This window comes from Tilletiaria anomala, assembly GCF_000711695.1.
Source record: "Tilletiaria anomala UBC 951 chromosome Unknown K437scaffold_118, whole genome shotgun sequence".
In the NCBI taxonomy this organism is placed as follows: Eukaryota; Fungi; Basidiomycota; class Exobasidiomycetes; order Georgefischeriales; family Tilletiariaceae; genus Tilletiaria; species Tilletiaria anomala.
Genome location: NW_013546904.1, coordinates 36,785 through 54,394, shown reverse-complemented (window position 1 = coordinate 54,394; position 17,610 = coordinate 36,785). Strand labels below are relative to the sequence as shown.

The following is a 17,610-nucleotide window of genomic DNA, read 5'->3' as shown; positions in this document are numbered from 1 at the left end:
GAGAGAGAGAGATGCAGAGGAGCGCTGGTGCAGCCCTCACCTTTACCGCGATCGACCAAGTCGAGCGCGGGGATGAGCAACTTGTCGAAGATGCTGGACAGCGCCAAGATCTGATGGTCTGTCACTGCGCGCGACCCCGTCCCGTCCAAATTCAAGCAAATTTAGCAGTCTGGCCGCAGCAGAAGGAGAGAGGGGAATGCGTGAGCTGCTCACAGTCGTGCTCGATGGACGCGAAGAGGCTCTCTGTGATCGCGTCCTCGTCTGCGTGATGCTGCGGAAACGCGCCGCTCGAAGACGGCGGCAGCATTCGCTCCGTCCCGATCGGTGCCGCCGTGCTGGTGAGATTGACTGGATGGTCACATGCGAGCAAATGGAGGCGCGGCTCGCCTGTGCCGGGTGGTTCGCTGTCCACTTGTGTGCGCCTGTTGTCCGGGGGTGACTTTGTTGGTGAGCGCAAGGCTCTTGATCGTTGCAGCTTCCTCCAGCTCAGTTTGGTTACGTGATCTTGAGGAGAATCCGCATCACGTGATCAGGACCAGTCAGGGCAGCGGGGAGGGGGGTAATCTGCCTGTTTAACGCCGCGGCGGATGCTTGCGCCAATCCAATCCCGCAAGGATAGAGATGCAGAACGGCGCCACTTTGACGCTGCGCTTGAGCCACTCCAGTCTCACACTAACCCCATTCACACATTTTTTCGGTGCAGAGTCGAGTCGATGGCGTTGCGGGGCGGCTCTGAAAGAAACCTTGCGCTGGTCAGAAAAGAGTCAAGCTTGATGTACTCGCTCACTCAAACATACCGTCAAAGAAGAGCCCTGCACAGCATCTAGGTGCCTAGCTCTCCAGATCATGCATGGCCTTCCGTTGTGCACAGTTCCACGCCCGGCCGGTCAGCGGTGGTGGCGACTGCAAACCGAGGGTGGGGCCCATGGAACAGCCGCAATATTGACGTCATACAGAGCATAAATCGTGTTAACACCGCCAAAAAAACAACGGACCCCAGGAGAGTAAGCACCCCAAAGCCAATAACTTTCGGGCCGGGAGAAAAGAGGGGGGTAATAGATGGATATTGCAAACGCGCATGTATAATGAATGACAGTTACACAGCAGCTGCAAGCCGACCCCAGAGAGGGCAGGCCAGCAAGCGAACTGGGGGCATAAAGATGAAGAGAACGGCATAGGATTGATCGGCGTCGCGTTATTGCCATCTTCTTCACCAAGCCTCTTCCTCTCGTGCGCGTCAGTGCTCGAAAGAGGCTCTCACAGCGCCCTCTGCCCCCGAGTAGAAATAAATATGCAGATACAGGTGCATACTATTCTGTAATGCACACTCGGACGAGGCAAACAGACGAACTAGCAAAGCGGCATGTATAAAGGCCCCACACGCAAACCGTATTCGCAAGCATCTCCTCCGCACCGCGCTACCACATATCACAAAAACACGTTTACTCCATCTATCTCGACAGGATCCATTCGCACAGCTCCCACTTTTAGCTCTCCTCGCTCCAACAAGATGAAGGTGCCTTCCACTCCACTCTTGCACCCTCCTACTCTCCCGCGCTGCACAGCCAAACTGCGCGGCTCGAGAAACGCGCTGGCCATTGCTTGTATGCATCTCTGACCTCTTTCACGTTCTCCCATCCCAGGTCCTCGCCGTTCTTTACAAGGGTGGAAAGGATGCAGAGGAGGAGCCTCGCCTGCTCGGCACTGTCGAGAACGCCCTCGGCATGCGTGATTGGCTCAAAAGCCTTGGTCATGAGTACATTGTTGGTATATGCCTTTATGCAACCGGCATTCCACGTGCCCACCGCCGGCTTGTCTGAAATTCAGTTCTCCATACCTTCTTTGTCCTGTACAGGTCACCGATGACAAGGAGGGCCCCAGCTCGGAATTTCAGAAACACATCAAGGATGCAGATGTCCTCATCAGCACGCCCTTCCACCCAAGTGTGTGTTGGTGTTGCGGGCCGGCGAAAACAGGGACATGTACGACTAAAGACCGAAATCATGTGCTCCCTTTACCTTTGCAGCTTACTTGACCAAGGAGATCATGGACACGGCTAAGAACCTCAAGATCGCAGTCACTGCCGGTGTTGGCTCGGACCACGTCGATCTCAATGCTGCGAACGAGCGCAAAATCACCGTAGCCGAAGTTACCGGGTCGAACGTTGTCTCGGTCGCTGAGCACGTCGTAAGTTTTGACATTGTGATGCTGTCATTTGCAGAAAGACCTCTTGAACTTTTCTACCAACTCCATCTGGTAGGTCATGACAATCCTTACGCTCGTTCGCAACTACCAACCCTCACACGAGATGATCACGAGTGGTAACTGGCAAGTGTCGAACGTCGCGCGCGACTGCTTCGACCTCGAGGGCAAGGTCGTCGGCACAATCGGCGCGGGCCGCATCGGCTACCGCGTGCTGCAGCGCTTGAAGCCGTTCGACTGCAAGGAGCTGTTATACTACGACTATGCCGAGCTCCCCGCGGAGGCGAACAAGGCGGTCGGCGCGCGGCGCGTGGAGGACCTGAACGAGTTCCTGTCGCAGTGCGATGTCATCACAGTCAACGCGCCCCTGCACGAGGGCACGCGTAACCTGATCAACAAGGACACGCTGAAGCACGTCAAGAAAGGTGCATGGATCGTCAACACGGCGCGTGGCGCCATCTGCAACGCCGAGGACATCGCCGCGGCCGTCCAAAGCGGCCAGATAAGCGGGTATGGCGGCGACGTCTGGAACGTCCAGCCGGCGCCCAAGGACCATCCGTGGCGCGATATGCAGGGGCCCCGCGGCCGCGGGAACAACATGACACCGCACATGTCCGGCACGTCGCTCGATGCCCAGGCACGCTACGCCGCCGGCACGAAGGAGATCCTCGACAACTTCTTCCACGGCAAGCCGCAGACACCCGCCAACGTCATCGTCGAGAATGGCCAGTACGCCACCAAGGCGTATGGCCAGCGCAAGTGAGCAAAAGCCGAATAAACAGCAACGCCCAACAGAGACTTTTGTACTTTTAAGAGGAAAAGAATGACTTGAACAAAATGATGTTGCTTTTGCGCGGTGCACATCAATTGCCTCTAGAAAGATAGTCCCAACGCACACACTTCATCACCGGCTCCTTGGCAGCACTCCATCCTCTTCGGCCGCAAGCTCCGCCCAAGCGCGCTCGCTCTCCCCGCGCATGAAGCCAGCGACATCCTGCACTTCCCCGGCGCACTTGTTGCCGAACTCTTTCACGTCCAGGTGCCGCAGCGGGACAGAGAGGTAGGCTTGCCACTCGTCGACCCACACGACACGCGGGTAGCGCCGCAGCGCCAGCTCGTACTCGATCGCTCGCTGGATCGCAGCCGTGTGCAGCGGCTTGCGCGCCGCTTCCGCTGTGCGGACCTTGCTCTCAGCGGCGGGGAAGTAGTCACGGCAAGCAGCCGCGTAACGCGCATGCAGGTAAAACAGTGCGTGCTGCCGCTCGTGCGCGAGCACCGTCGACAGACCAATGGGCGAGGCAAGCGTCGAGATGATGTACGTCGGGGCTGGAAGACTCTCCCTTGATTCAGTTTCCACATCGACCGAGGGTTGGTCCGGTGCCAGATCGAGATGCTTCAGTCGTGCAATGATCCCTAGCATCGACTTCGCGCCGGTGCCTTCACCAAGACTGTCTCTCGTGCAGCGGCTGCTACTCTCTGTACTTGGGTCCGTGGCCGGGCCGTCGACTGAAATGGCTGCTGCTACTGCTACCTCTACTGTGCTAGGGCAGGGAACATCATCTTGCTGGTTGCAACTAGTTTCTGGAATTCCTGGTACGCGGACACCTTTGGATGCAAGATGGTGCAGCAGGGCGATCTCCCACGCATTGCACTCCACCTCCCAGAAGCGACTGTTCGACCCGTCTTCATACAACCTGTCCTTGTCCTGTTCGCCCTCGTCGTTTGATGCAGTACCAGTCGTTGCCTCGCGCATGGCTTCTAACCACTGAGTCACGGCCGCCACGGGGAAGTTGAACCCATCGTAATTCTTGCACACCTTGGCATCGGCGGCCTGCTTGAGCGTGAGGTACCGTCGCGCGTCGCCGGTGCCACTAGTATCGTGCAGGTGCCGGTGCACCTGCGCTTGCGCTTCGTAAAATGCCTCGATACGTGCGAGCGCAGTGTGCTGCTGTGCTGCCTTATCGAAGCGCAGGATCAAGATGCGGGGCGTCACGGCGTCGGCCGAAGATCGGAGGACCGGCTGCACATGCTCGCCATTCTTGCCGCTGGACGTGGCCTTGCCATCACCATGTTGCTTCTGCTGCTGCTGGCGGCGGCCCGCTTTCCCCCTCATTCGCGCCGAGTCATTCCCCCGTGTGTCCAAAACCCCCCCTCTAGCGTCGGCGTCGCTCGGTTGGAGCTCATCTAAAGCAGCTGTTGCTGGTGCATATATGAATCAGACGCAGAGGATTGGTCCCAAGTATGCGGTGGTGGGCTTCCCCACTGGGAGGGATGGGGAATGACAGGTAGGCACTGGAACAGTGTGCTTTTGCCAGAGGGCGGCTCGTCGTTTCTTCCATCAACCAACACTAGCGACCACAACCGACCCACGCATCCTTTTCTTCCAACCCTCCCCACCACAAGCCCATCCCAGGCGCTCTCGACAGAGACACAAGGTGTGCATACAAGCCAAAGCCCTGTGTCTCCCGCCAGCAGCAGCATACCTTGCGAAGTGCATTGCAAGGTCTACTTGAACTTTGCCTCGACACCATGACAGCCGAAAAGCCCACCAGCAAGCAGGCCGCCGCCAATGGCACCGACGCAGCACCCGCTGTGACGGCTGCGGACACCGCGGCCATCGAGATTCCCAAGGCTCCTGGCGGCCGGCCAGACGGAGATGCGTACAAGGCCAAGATGGACCAGATCCAGTCGGATATCACCAAGGCACAGGCTGAGCTGGTGAGTGCGGCGCATGGCGATGCGCTTGGGAAGAGGCAACCCATGCCCACCCTCTTCTTTCCCTTCACACTCTGCGATGCTTATCATTTCCTCTTGCTAGAACAATGTTCGCGCTCTCCTCTCTGGTTCAGGTCCAGCGGCTAACACGCCTGCCGGTAAGCGGCGTGCTGAGCTGCGTGCGCAGCTGGAGGAGCTGCGCGGTGACCAGGCCGGCAGCAAAGGCAACCGCATTAAGGTGCTCGACGAGATCAAGACGCTGCAGGAGAGCGTCTCGAAGAAGACCGCTGAGCTCAAGGCGAACAAGGCCAAGCTGCGCTTCTCGTCCAGTGTCGAGGTCGACGCGCAGATTCAGAGCCTCGAGAAGCAGGTAGAATCGGGTAGCATGAAGATCGTCGAGGAGCGCAAAGCTCTCGCGGAGATCTCGACACTGCGAAAGACGCGCAAGGCCGTCGAAGCGACCGATGCACAGCAGAAGCTGATTGACGCGGACCGCACACGCATCGACGAGTTGCGCAAGACGCTCGACAGCCCGCAGTCGCGGGAGCTCGCCAAGCGCTACGATGACATCAAGGCCGAGCTCGACACGATCCAGCAAGAGTTCTCCCAGCAGGCTGGCTCGCGCGCTAAGCTGCTAGACCAGCAGACCGCGGCCAACGCGCAGATCAATGCGCTTTTCGCCGAGAAGCAGGCCTGGTACATGGCTTTCAAGGAGGAGCGCGAGAAGTACGACAAGAAGGTCGCTGAGGAGCGTGCCAAGCGCGACGAAAAGTACAGACAGGAGCGCAGAGCCATCGAGGAGCAGAAGCGCAAGGCGCACGAGGCGCAGCTCAGGGAGGACGCCGCGCTGCCCGCCTTTGTGCAGGAGATCGAGGAGTGCAACGTCCTCATTAACTACTTTAGCGGAGGCAGCAGTATTAGCAGCGGCAGCAGTGCCAGCAAGGCAGGGTCAACTTCTCTGTACGCAAACGGCAGCACTTCTACTGCTACCACCCTAGGGAAAAAGCTGGAGCTCAGGAGCGTCACCGGCGACATCACGCCACCGCACGGTGCTCGTGTCGCGCGCAAGAAAGGAAAGGAAGATGACCAGGATGGCTTCTTCATCCCTGCATCCAAGGCCGGCAAGAAGAAGGGCAACAAGCGCGGCACAACGCCGATTTCTCTCGCCGAAGACGATGCATCGTCATCATCATCAGCGGTGGCAGCAGCAGGGATTGACCCGAACTTGCCACAATCAGCAGTAACAGCACCCTCATCATCCGCCTCAGCAACAGCGCTCAACATCCCGCTCGGCCACCTAACTGCACTGCTCTCCCTGTCCATCCCCCCGCCAGCGAACACCGCGGACGTGCCGCGCGTGGTTGACAACCTTAAGCTCAAGCGCGAGTACTTCCTGAGCAACCAGCAGCGCCAGACACGCGAGAATATCGAGCGTGTCGAAAAGATGCTCGCAAAGGCTAAAGTCAGCGCCGAAGAGAAAGCTGGTAGCTCTGTGGGGGTCACGGCAGAGCAGAAGAGCGACGAGAGCCCTGCAACAGCTACTTACCCGACCAAGGCGGAGACAAAGACGGAGGCTTAAGAGAGCGAAGGCTATCGCCACCACCCCTCTGTAGAGGTACAGGCAAGGAACAAAACTCGTGATGAATTTGCGTAGGGTCTGTCGGCGACCGCTGCTCGCTACAGTGGGCGCTTTTGCCTTTCTGTTTTAGCAATACAACAAAATAGTCGTAGCATGTGGTCCTTCAATCAATGCAAAATGCAATTGTTTCGAACCAAATGGGGTATTTTCTCTCTTATTCTCGAATCGCATCCCAGCGCCCCGCGCTGACTCTGGTCGTGGCGTTGCTGGCGAAATGGTGATGGTGGGAAGAAGCATGCCCGTGCGTGCTGTAGCCGACAGTGGTACCACGTCGATACCGAGCAGAGCCGAGAAGCGATTCTTTCGGGCTCTGGCTGCTCGAGCGAGACGAGTTGGTATGAGAAGCGGGAGCCGAGACTGGCAACGAGTCTGCCCGTTTCGTCAGTCGAGAGGATGTCGAGGCGGCTGCCCTTTCATCGTCCCCATTGTTTTGGTGCGTGGTGTCTCCGCTCCCCCTTCCCAATTTGAATGTTCGTCGTCTGCGCCCCTTAGGCTGCTGCTCCTGCTTCGCTTCGATTGGGACGGCCTGGCTGTGAGCCGACCATCGCTCACCATAAGCCTTGGGTAGGGCGCTCAAGTGCTTCAGGCCAGCAGCACCGGGCGGTGGTGTCGATGAATCAGCCATGGCCGCGCGCAAGCGCGAGTGAAGCTGCGATGGAGCGACTGCGTAATGAGCCCCCGTGAGAGCATCGGCTGCGCCGGTAGGTGTCAGGAGTCCAGCGGCCGCTGCGATAGTGCGTGACGAAGCGTGCCCTGACATAGTCGGCTCGAAGCCAGGCGTCAGAGGCGCAGAGCGAACAGTGCAATGCTCTACCGGCCGGGTGAAAGGGCTCAGCGTCTGATGTGAATACACAAGGTCTGTGAAATGAGCCGAGGCATCGAGCGTCATGGACGTAGAGGGCAGTACAGAGTTCGTGTCGCGCAGAGGCAGTGGCTGCAACAGCCCAGATGGAGTCGGCTTTGTGTTCGAATGGCGTTGCGTAAGCTCTGGCCGGCTTGCTGCTTTGCTGCGCTGCCAGTGTGGTTCCACTGCGACGCCATATCGTTGTCGGTACTCTCTTGTTCTGAACTCATACGACGAGGTATCGACCGGCTCGGGTGGGAGAGAGTCCAGTGAGCGCTTCTCGTCGGCGCTTAGCTCGCTCGCATGCGAAGCGCAGCGACGCGAATCACGGAGAGTATGCCCTTCGATCTGAGAACCTTGATCCTCTTCATCATCACTTTCCTCCTTGACCCAATTGGTCCACCGGTCTCGCTTAGGCGAGGAAGCACATTCCGTTGGAGCCCTGCGCCTCCCATACCCTTGCCTTGGAGAGTCTAGGCCCATTATGGTAGCTGTTCTACTGCTCTTTCCTCCAAATGTGCTGCTTGCGGCATGTGTTGATGATGCACGGCCACTGCCGAGGCCGCGAACAGTATCGTCACCCATTCGGTTCAAAGAGTCGGCGCAAAAGCTGCCATCCATCTCATCAGGCGAGAGCTCCGGCGCCTGTGCATAGCTGACGAAGTGAAACGTTCGTGGGCGCGTGATTACACCGCCGCCGACCGCAGGGACCGTCTCGTACTCAACTTCCGGTGACTGCAGTGGGGTTGACCGGTTGCTGCGCCCGTCAGCAGCCGCGAGTGACCGCGATGGTCCACGCGAAGAAGTGGAGCGAGCACCTTTACTGCTCGTCCTCTTGTGGTGACGATGCGCGCTGTCTTGCCGAGGGGAGTTGCTGCCAAATGCAGCTGCAAGACCGTCATCACCTACGCCTGTTTCAGAATACGCAGCCGTAGGCGGTGGATAGCCAAAGCGCGAAAAGTCGCCGGGGTTTGGGTCGTCTTCAACATCATCCCCATAGTCAGCCCTTGCATTGCGCTGGCTTTCATCCGCTGCCTCGCTGTCATCTGTCTCTTCTTCGTTATCATCATCGCTACTTTCATCCTCTTCCTCTTCGTCGCGGCCCTCCCTAAGCCTGTCGAGATGATCAATTTCATCGTCTTGCTCGCTATTGTCACGATCGACACTAGGAAAGTAGAAATTGAGCGCGTCCTCTTCCGCGCCTTCAAAGTCACTTTCGATCGGATCGACGCTTTCAGCATCGCCATCCATGACGCCCATAGCTTCGCAGTGCGCATGGCCTTCGGTCAGGGTCGCAGTCTGTGAAGATGGCGGAGACAGCGGAACAAGCTCTTTCAATCCCATACCTGGCTTTTTGGATTTCACTAGACTCCCAAGCCCGCTGAACCCTGGTGGGCCACCCCCAGCACCTGGTGCAGGAGTGAGTGGATCATCCGCTTTGAAGCCGTAGGTGGGATCGTACAAGTCCTGCTCGCTGCCGTCGTAGTCGCCCAGCATTGAAGCAAGGTAAGATGAAGTGAAGGGGGACGAAGGCGACTTTCCAACTGCCTGGGATCCTGGAGCTGGGCCAGGCGATGGGGTCGTGCGCGCTGTGCTGGATGAAGAGGACAAGCCTCCAAGCGTCGAGCTTGAGCCCAGAATTGAGCTCATGGAGGCTTGAGAGGAAGACTTGCCACCCATATCGCGCTTACGTGCTTGGCTGAGCACGGATGTTCCAGAGACAGAAGCAGCCTTGCCTCTGTGCCCTTTCTCTATCCCTGATGTCGAAGCCGCCGTCTGTGCTCTTCCCATGCTACCTGTCGGCCCCCTACACTGCGATGGTCCTGCATTTGAAGCTGCCTTCCCACCCTTTGGATGCGCAGATGCCGATGCGGACTGAGCACGCGACAGAGGCTTTCGCAGCGGCTCCTGAAGCTTGAGAGCAGTATCGGAAGCAGAACGTGCTGGCGGCTGTTCCTTTTCCTTTTGCGAAGCCCCATCCGCCTTGGCAGCAGGGGATAGCCCGCCTCCGGCATCACCAGCAGCAGCAGATGTCATGGAGCCAGCAAGCAGCCATTTCTGACTGAGCCGATGAATAATGCTCGGCAGATCCTCCCTGAACATCTCCCTTAGCTGGCCTTCGATCTCTTGTTGAAGGTACTTGGCGATGACGCCGACCGAATCGAATGTCGAAGACACATTGACACTTTCCAGTGGGTCATTCTTGAAGACAAGTGTGATGCCCTTGGCCTTGCTGACGATCAGGACGATAATGGCGCGAAGGCGCAGGTGGGAGAGACGCAGCTTCATCGGCACGATGAGCGGTGTAGCTGCGAACAGTATGCCTCCACGGCGATTGGCAGCGGCGGGGAAGAGAGATGCGGTTAAGGGATTCGAAGAGGGAGACGCAGCGCCGAACCAGATCGAGTCGTCTTGGCGGCCGTAGCCAAATGGAGACGAAGGCGTCTCTTCGAGGTCGGGCGTGGCAGCCGCTGCAGAGTCGCCCCCCATCGACCCTGCTTTATCTACACTCTCATCACCGGCAGGGGTGCTTGCTGGTGAGCCACGCGCTGCGCTGAGTGGGTTGGCCTGTACTTTCGTCGATAACACCAAGTGCGCGTCGCCTGCATACGTGAGGCGAAAGATGCCCCGAAATCGGTCCATCGAGAGGTCGCCTATTTCGAGGATGTCAAGTTCCGGCGCCTGTAGTACGACGAAGGAAAGACATGCATGAGAAGTTAGATCTGCTGGGCATCAAGGCGCTTGATAGGAGGTAGACTCACTATCGTGCCCATACCTAACTCCTCAACCTTGATGTCATCAGCGATGACCTTGGGCTTCGCACCTTTGTTGAGCGCACTATCGAGCATCGTTTTCGCATCGTTATGGAATCCCTCCGAGAATTCTGGCCAACGGAAGTTGAAGGACATTTTGTTCAAGTTCCACGAAGCGTGTGGCGATTGAAGGTGGTATCAGTAGAGACACAGAACCTAATGCAAGTGTTGTCGTGATCAGCTTGAAAAGAAGTTAAAGCTTTGCCACTTTTGGTAAGACGGAGACCAGCTCTTGTGTTGATGGATCGGGTCTCGAGCAGCCTAAGCTCATTTCGCATGCATCGAATTAGTCATTCCGTGTTGCGCTCGTGCTTGGTAGCGGCATTGCGCGTGGGTTGTCACGCGTGGTCGAGACCTTGCTCTGACAGTACTGAACCCTGTGAGTGGAAGCACGGAAGCTGAAGCTCAATCGTCCTGAAGAATGCAGGGGCCATGAGACATCGGCAGGTCGAGTCGATCTCCGGTTCATGTCTGCACATCAACATGTTCCCAACGTCCGCAAGTGATATCGAGATCATCAAGCGGATTTCGCAGCAAGCAACAAATTGATTTTGTTTTTTGTTGTCCTCTCGATCCTGACCTCTCTCCAAACTCCATGGGAGACAACGAAATGAAGAGTCGATCCGCATCATCTCGGCATTTTTAATTTTGGAAAGTCGCCGATGAGTACAAAATTTTGACAACCGGTTTCCAGAGGGAGAGAGCATCTCGCACACATCTTCGGAAGTATAGCTGTACGTTGTAGGCTTCTTGATACCACGTCGACGAATTGGAAAGAGCGTGCTCGGTCCGATCATTTCTGACGCAGAGTCTTCCGCTCGCTTCTCCTCGGCCGCATCGCTCAGCTGCATCGTAACCGCCCGGCTCCGGGCTCCCAGCCACCATGCGCAAGCAACTTGACTCACGGATCCCAACGCTGATTCGCAACAATGTTATCACCAATCACCGCTCTTTCTTTGTCCTTGTCGGTGACCACTCGCGAGACCAAATCGTGAATCTTCACTTCCTTCTCTCCCAGTCTCGTGTCTCGTCTCGCCCTAATGTATTATGGTGCTACAAGAAGGACCTCGGCTTCACGACCCATCGAAAGAAGAGGGAGGCCAAGCTCAAAAGTGATCTCAAGAAGGGTGTCAAGAACAAGGAGAGCATTGCCAATGACCCTTTCGACCTCTTTATTGGTGTTACCGACATCCGATACTGCTACTACAAGGAGACCAACAAGATCCTTGGTCAAACCTTTGGTATGCTCGTTTTGCAAGACTTCGAAGCCATCACCCCGAATCTCCTCGCTCGGACGATCGAGACGGTAGAAGGAGGAGGGATTGTAGTACTCCTGCTCAAGACCATGACCAGCCTACAGCAGCTATACAGCGTAGGGATGGTGAGTAGCTTCTCCCGGGCGCTGCCCATGCAGGCGGCTGACAAAACTTTGGGGACATTCAGGACGCACATTCAAAATATCGCTCGTCGACAACGGATGACGACCCAGTAGCACGTTTCAATGAACGGTTTCTGCTTTCTCTCGGCTCCTCACCCACATGCCTATTGCTCGATGACGAGCTCAATGTCCTGCCCCTCTCGAAAGGCAAAGACATCACTCCAATCGAGGAAAACAGAAAGGGCAAGGGCAAATCGCGAACATCCGCAGAAGAGGAGCTGCAAGTCTTGAGAGAAGAAGTGAAGAACACGAAGGTAGTCTCCCAGCTGATTCGAGAAGCCAAGACCCGGGACCAAGCGCTTGCCGTGCTCTCCATCCTTGACGTCCTCTCCGCCTCTTCCACTTCATCTGAGCTCAGCACGACGGTGGCACTCACGGCAGGCCGAGGACGCGGTAAATCCGCAGCGCTAGGTCTAGCGATCGCTGCAGCCATCGCGTATGGGTACAGCAACATCTTCGTCACATCACCAAGTCCGGAGAACCTCAAGACACTCTTCCAATTTTTGCTGAAAGGTCTCGACGCCCTGAGCTACCAAGAGGTGCAGGATTGGGATCTGGTGCGAGGCGCTCCAGGTACCGATTTGCAAAATACCATTTTGCGTGTTAACATTTTCCGAAACACTAGTGGTAGTGGCTCTGGCGGAGTCGGCCAAGGAAGGCAGATGGTGCAGTACATCTCACCTGAGGACTCGCACATTCTGGGCAGCAATGCAGAGCTCGTCGTGATCGACGAAGCTGCCGCCATTCCCTTGCCGACTGTCAGGGAGCTGATGGGCCAGGGGCAATACCTCGTCTTTCTCAGCAGCACGATCAATGGTTACGAAGGGACTGGCCGCAGTCTCAGTCTCAAGCTACTGCAGCAGCTCAGAAGCGCAGGAGCAGGTGCTGGCGCGGCAGGGAGTGGGTATGCAGCAACAATACCTGCCGCAGGTGTGGAAGGCGGCATTGCGGGGCTTGGCTTGGATCAGGAGAGTGGGACAGTGGTTAAGAAAAAGAATGCGCCTTCGGTTGCTAGCAAAGCTGCATCAGCTGCAGCGCCGGGTTCCACAAATGTGACCCTACACAACCGGTCCCTCAAGGAAATACAGTTGCAGGAGCCAATTCGATACACTACCGGCGATCACGTTGAGAGATGGCTGCACGAGCTCCTGTGCCTCGACGCGACGATCGCTCCTCTCGGAAGCAAAGGCAAAGCAAAGGCCATTAACTCAGCGCCGCACCCATCGCAGTGTGACCTTTACCTGGTTAATCGCGATGCATTGTTCAGCTATCACCCAGCAAGTGAGGCTTTCCTGCAGAAAATGATGGCCCTCTACGTGGCGAGCCACTACAAGAACAGCCCGAACGACTTGCAGCTCATGTCAGACGCCCCCGGTCAGCGTCTCTTTGTCCTTCTCAAACCTCCATCTGCCTCATCGGCAGACGCCATACCCGAGCCACTCGCCGTGCTGCAAGTCTCGCTGGAGGGCAACATTTCACGTCAGACCGTCCTCAATTCGCTTTCGCGTGGTGTGCGCGAGGCGGGTGACCTGATCCCTTGGCTGCTCTCGAACTACTTCCAAGACACCGATTTTGCGAGTGAGCTCAGCGGTGCACGCATTGTTCGCGTTGCGGTGCATCCAGACTATGCGCGTATGGGCTACGGCACGCGTGCGGTCGAGCTGCTGAGGCTGTTCTACGAGGAGAAGCTCATGGATGCCGACGCGGTGGCCGCAAAGGATGACCGTGAGCGACAGCTGACTGGGGAAGGTGAGCTAGACACTTTCATCAGCTTGGCTAAACAGAGCCAGAAGGAGAGCAAGAAGGGCTTGCAAGAAGACAGAATCGCACTGCGCGATGCGAGGCGCATGCCGGCGCTGCTTCAGCGCTTGCCAGAACAGCGACCCGAACAGGTCGACTGGCTGGGCGTCAGCTATGGCCTGACCCAAGTGCTCTTCAAGTTCTGGTCCAAGCTTGGATACACGCCGCTGTACGTGCGCCAGTCGCCCAACGACACGACAGGCGAGTACACTTGCATCCAATTGAAAGCGCTCAATGAGGACGAGATGGACACAGCCGAGGGAGCACCGTCGTGGCTCGCAGCTTTCGCTGCCGATTTCCGCAAGCGCTTCATCTCGCTTTTGGGCTACCGCTTCCGCGAATTCTCCGTTGTGCTTGCGCTCAGCATGCTCGAGGAAGCTTCCAATGGCGCCGAAGCCGATCTTGGTGGCAACACCCACAGCAATGTGCTGTCGTTGCAAGAAGTGGATATGCTTCTCTCCCCTTTCGACATGAAGCGTTTGGAAGCATACGGCAATAACATGATCGACGTACACATCGTGCACGATCTTTTCCCCATTCTGGCTACACTTTATTTCCAAAGGCGTCTACTATCCGCCGATGAAAACGCGTCAGGATCAGCAAACGACGGAAGCGAAAAGGCACCTCTCAAGTTGTCGACTGTGCAAGCCGCGATTCTGCTCGCTGTTGGCCTACAGCGTAAAGACATCAACGACGCCGAGGCGGAGCTGAATTTGCCATCTTCCCAATTGCTTGCGCTATTCAACAAAGCGGTGCGACGGATCGTCAAGAGTCTGCGCAGCGTGCAGCGTAAAGAAATCGAGCAAGACATGCCGAGCGCATCTGCCGGTGCTCCGACACGCAAGGGTTTCCTCGCCAACGGAGCCAACAAGTCGGGCGATGGCTGGCAGCCGCTTGCAAAGGATCTTCACGAGGAGCTTAAGGACGCAGCAGACATGGTGGAGACTGAGGCCGAGCGGGAGCGCAAGCAGCTTCAGCAGGAGCTGCTCTCTTCGGTCGACCTCGCCAAGTATCGCATCAACAACAATCAAGAGCGTGACTGGAGCGCCGCAGAGAAACAGGTTCAAGCTCTTACTGCGGGCGGATCCGCTCCTGGCTTGAACACGACAATGAGCGTCAAAGGCCCCGCTAGGGATATCCTGGCGGAGGATGATAAAAAGGCAGCTCAGCCCAAGCGCAAGGGCGAGCGGAGCGCGTCAGGCAAGCACAACAAGAAGCAGAAAACGTGACTACAACTGCAGATACAAATGTACATGTGCTGCTGTTGATGATTGTTGTACTTTACATTGCGCGGCGTGCATCCTTTTACAAACCTCCTGCTTGTCTCCATGCTTGCAGATTGTCCTTGAGAAATTTCTCGAGCTTTGTGGCCGACTTAGCGTAAGGCGACGAGGGAGGGTTGTAGATGCGACAATTGTCGAAGACTGCAAATATGACAAGATGCTTCGATCAGTAGATTTTCGAAGCTGCCCCTGAGGCTTCCCATCAGCTGGGCTCACTAAGTTGAGCATCCTTTAGGAAATCATCAAGTGTGTCATACTTGTTGTTCTCAAGCTTTGTTTCCATCGTCGAAAGATCTTTGAAATCAGTCAGACGACATCATCATCAGTACTAGCGTATCAAGATTCGGGTATTAATTGTGTTCAAACCCACCCATCGGTTCCTTTATGACATCGTAGTAGTCTGTTACCTCGTCGCCATTGACCGGATTCTGGAAAGGCCAGGAGCTCGCGTGGTTCCCGAGCTCAACGAGGATCTGCCGCATGACACTGTGATGCGGCCCTCTCTTCGGCCTGCGCGACAGCTCATCCATAGCCGGTGTCCATCCGCTTTCCTTCAATCCTGGCACCTGACTGGCATCCAGCTCGATCGTTTCGCCTTCTTTCCTCCTCTTGAAGATTTCCAAGCCAGGATGGACGATGTGGCTGCGAGAAACCTCACGAATTTTGGTGAGCACGGCTTCCTTCTGCGCTGCAAGCATGTCCTCCACCTTGAGGTACTTAACGCGTGGTACCATCGTGCACTGCATCAGTGTGCCTCCCTCGTAGTCCTTGATGTAGCCAACCCATGTGGAGCGATCGAGGGTAATGTCCTTCGTGAAGCCTTGCTTTTTGAAGTATCCGATCGCGTAATTGTCGGCGTACGTCAGAAAATGCATCACAGGCGACGTGGCGCGCACGTGGTCTTTGAGATGGTTCATCAGATGAGACCCGTATCCTTTGACCTGCTCCGTGCTGGTGATGGCACAAAAGACTATTTCTGCGAAACACCGATGGTTGAAAGGCCGGTAGGTGATGCCACCAACAACGTGGAGCCCACGTTTCACGATGGCCATGCTCATATGATTGCGATCAAGGACCAGTCGCGTGATGTATTCGCGAGGCATCTTTGGCAGCTGCCGCTGAAAGATGTTCTTGAGCCCAGTGAGCAGGATCATGCTTTCTGGCTTGTCATCATTGCGCACAACGCGAAATTGGATCAGGCCGGCACGCTCTTCGATGACGGCCGGTCGCTCACGCTTTGGCGCTGCTCCCGGATCCACAGTTCCCGCCGCAGATGTCTTTGGAGCTAGGGTGGAGACGGCAGCCTCCTTTTCGTTGCCCTCCTCAACGACAGCGTCGATGGATATGCCCTTTGTCACAAGATCCACTGCTGACGCTTCATTCGCTGGGACAGCTTCTGCCCCATCTATATTCCCCTTCTGACACGTCAGCAGCTCCTTCTGGCGGTTCTGTGGCCCTCTGATCCGCAAACTCACGTGTTCTCTGCGTAGGATGTTTCCATTTGCCTGCACCTTGATCACTATTCTCATCATTGACCGCGATTCCTAGGCCGGTGGATGGTCCGCCCTTTGATTGCCCTTTGACTAAAGATGGGTCAACAGCTTCTTGTGCTGATTCGAGCCTTCTTCGCTTGGCATCCGGGCTTGCCAGCGACGTCATCGACTGTGTCGGAGATGTCAGTGCTGATGAAGTAGCGGGCGAGTTGGACCGCGACTTCCGCTTCCTGCTGTTCACTGCAGATGAACCATTCACATGACTCTCGATTGCCGCGCGCAAAAGGGATGTGTCTGATCCAGGCGGGAGCATTTGTCTGCAACGAGAAGCGTGAAGCCATGAGAAGTGCTCAGGGACAATAGGCAGTCGACAAGATGAACCCACAGACCTACCTCTTGAGGGATATGATGTCCTCGTTGGTATATTCGAAATCAAGTAGCTTGTCCTCATCTTCGAGCAGCTCGTCTATTCGAACGGCCACCTTGATCCTCCTTCTTCGCTCTTCGTTACCCTCTTCCGAAAGCCTGCCATGTTCTGATATGTCATGTCCGCAAGCACACGTGGACCACGGCATCCCATCTATCTGCGCAGAGGTGCTGTTCTCATCGTCGCTGTCAGCTGGTGTTCCAGCAGGAGATCTCTCGTCCTCAGTCCCCTCGTCATCCTCTGCATCTTCGTCAAGGGCTTTGCTGACCTTCTTTCGCTTCTTTTTCTTGACTGGAAACGCATGGACCCCTTTGCCTTTCGGTGGCCTAAAACCTGTGCAACTGCAAGTAGCAGCGGGCGTAACATCGGCCGAGTCAACGTCATCGTCCTGACCTGCAAGACAGAGCGAGTGCCTTGCGACCTTGAGCTCCTGTTGGGAAGTTGTCAGATCCTCTGGCCTGTCTGCTCCTGCTGGATAGAACAACCGGGGAGGTGCGGTCGGCTTCACTGGCGAGGCGGACGGTGTTGCAGTGGCAGACCCCAAGGGCCCAGCGCGTCCTTTCTTAGAGCGTGTCGGGGCTGGCGCCATCTTGGAGTATGTGAATTGAGCGCGGTGTACCCGTGCTTCTACCAATGCATGGCCATTGATCAATCGATGAATGCTCGTTGCGGGTCTTCAAGCAACGAGCGAAGTCTCGAACCATGGGGACATTGAGCCCTGTGGACCGAAGACTTGCTCGTGAGTGCTGTGTCTTCGGGGCTGCCTTATGTGTGCGTTTCTGCACGTCCCCTCCATCGAAGCTAGGTTGGATTTGGAAGTGCGGCTTGGTGAGTTGGACTTACCGCCGGCGTGAACCAACAACTGAAGTGTTGTTGTCACGTGACTTGCCTGGGCTTGTTTGTCCTTTTTTTAAACAAAACTCTCCACCTTATGCAACCCTCCCATCTCTGGCTCT

General features: G+C 56.5%; 6 protein-coding genes across 6 annotated transcripts; 3 read left to right on the top strand and 3 right to left on the bottom strand.

Moving 5' to 3' along the window:
• The first annotated feature begins 1,381 nt into the window (after positions 1-1,381).
• Positions 1,382-3,280, top strand: K437DRAFT_259413 (NAD-dependent formate dehydrogenase). The gene is made up of 4 exons (XM_013385274.1): positions 1,382-1,763; positions 1,856-1,943; positions 2,027-2,187; positions 2,261-3,280. The coding sequence occupies exons 1-4, from the start codon at positions 1,725-1,727 to the stop codon at positions 2,963-2,965; spliced, it is 993 nt and encodes a 330-aa protein (XP_013240728.1). The 5' UTR covers positions 1,382-1,724; the 3' UTR covers positions 2,966-3,280.
• Positions 3,037-4,594, bottom strand: K437DRAFT_23438 (uncharacterized protein). The gene has a single exon (XM_013385256.1). It carries the CDS (start codon positions 4,313-4,315, stop codon positions 3,107-3,109), a length of 1,209 nt encoding a protein of 402 aa, XP_013240710.1. The 5' UTR covers positions 4,316-4,594; the 3' UTR covers positions 3,037-3,106.
• Positions 4,595-4,601: 7 nt separating this feature from the next.
• On the top strand, positions 4,602-6,694 carry K437DRAFT_259412 (uncharacterized protein). The gene is made up of 2 exons (XM_013385273.1): positions 4,602-4,920; positions 5,021-6,694. Exons 1-2 carry the CDS (start codon positions 4,732-4,734, stop codon positions 6,494-6,496), a joined length of 1,665 nt encoding a protein of 554 aa, XP_013240727.1. The 5' UTR covers positions 4,602-4,731; the 3' UTR covers positions 6,497-6,694.
• Positions 6,555-10,764, bottom strand: K437DRAFT_259411 (uncharacterized protein). The gene is made up of 2 exons (XM_013385272.1): positions 10,163-10,764; positions 6,555-10,082 (listed from the first exon to the last, which is right to left on the bottom strand). The coding sequence occupies exons 1-2, from the start codon at positions 10,307-10,309 to the stop codon at positions 6,711-6,713; spliced, it is 3,519 nt and encodes a 1,172-aa protein (XP_013240726.1). The 5' UTR covers positions 10,310-10,764; the 3' UTR covers positions 6,555-6,710.
• Positions 10,765-10,954: 190 nt separating this feature from the next.
• K437DRAFT_276287 (DUF699-domain-containing protein) lies at positions 10,955-14,756 on the top strand. The gene is made up of 2 exons (XM_013385271.1): positions 10,955-11,594; positions 11,657-14,756. Exons 1-2 carry the CDS (start codon positions 11,097-11,099, stop codon positions 14,678-14,680), a joined length of 3,522 nt encoding a protein of 1,173 aa, XP_013240725.1. The 5' UTR covers positions 10,955-11,096; the 3' UTR covers positions 14,681-14,756.
• K437DRAFT_259409 (Bromodomain-containing protein) lies at positions 14,676-17,411 on the bottom strand. The gene is made up of 5 exons (XM_013385270.1): positions 16,621-17,411; positions 16,210-16,544; positions 15,105-16,139; positions 14,951-15,028; positions 14,676-14,875 (listed from the first exon to the last, which is right to left on the bottom strand). The coding sequence occupies exons 1-5, from the start codon at positions 17,241-17,243 to the stop codon at positions 14,757-14,759; spliced, it is 2,190 nt and encodes a 729-aa protein (XP_013240724.1). The 5' UTR covers positions 17,244-17,411; the 3' UTR covers positions 14,676-14,756.
• Positions 17,412-17,610: the final 199 nt, after the last annotated feature.

Bases quoted from the DNA above. Each gene is read 5' to 3' on its own strand.
- K437DRAFT_259413 (XM_013385274.1), top strand. From the start codon at position 1,725: ATGCGTGATTGGCTCAAAAGCCTTGGTCATGAGTACATT. The intron at 1,764-1,855 runs GTTGGTATATGC...TGTCCTGTACAG, and splicing joins GCCTTGGTCATGAGTACATT to GTCACCGATGACAAGGAGGG. The intron at 2,188-2,260 runs GTAAGTTTTGAC...TCCATCTGGTAG, and splicing joins TCTCGGTCGCTGAGCACGTC to GTCATGACAATCCTTACGCT.
- K437DRAFT_23438 (XM_013385256.1), bottom strand. From the start codon at position 4,315: ATGAGGGGGAAAGCGGGCCGCCGCCAGCAGCAGCAGAAGCAACATGGT.
- K437DRAFT_259412 (XM_013385273.1), top strand. From the start codon at position 4,732: ATGACAGCCGAAAAGCCCACCAGCAAGCAGGCCGCCGCCAATGGCACC. The intron at 4,921-5,020 runs GTGAGTGCGGCG...TCCTCTTGCTAG, and splicing joins CCAAGGCACAGGCTGAGCTG to AACAATGTTCGCGCTCTCCT.
- K437DRAFT_259411 (XM_013385272.1), bottom strand. From the start codon at position 10,309: ATGTCCTTCAACTTCCGTTGGCCAGAATTCTCGGAGGGATTCCATAAC. The intron at 10,083-10,162 runs GTGAGTCTACCT...GTCGTACTACAG, and splicing joins AGTTAGGTATGGGCACGATA to GCGCCGGAACTTGACATCCT.
- K437DRAFT_276287 (XM_013385271.1), top strand. From the start codon at position 11,097: ATGCGCAAGCAACTTGACTCACGGATCCCAACGCTGATTCGCAACAAT. The intron at 11,595-11,656 runs GTGAGTAGCTTC...GGGGACATTCAG, and splicing joins AGCTATACAGCGTAGGGATG to GACGCACATTCAAAATATCG.
- K437DRAFT_259409 (XM_013385270.1), bottom strand. From the start codon at position 17,243: ATGGCGCCAGCCCCGACACGCTCTAAGAAAGGACGCGCTGGGCCCTTG. The intron at 16,545-16,620 runs GTAGGTCTGTGG...TTCTCGTTGCAG, and splicing joins GACATCATATCCCTCAAGAG to ACAAATGCTCCCGCCTGGAT. The intron at 16,140-16,209 runs GTGAGTTTGCGG...AGGGGAATATAG, and splicing joins ACATCCTACGCAGAGAACAC to ATGGGGCAGAAGCTGTCCCA.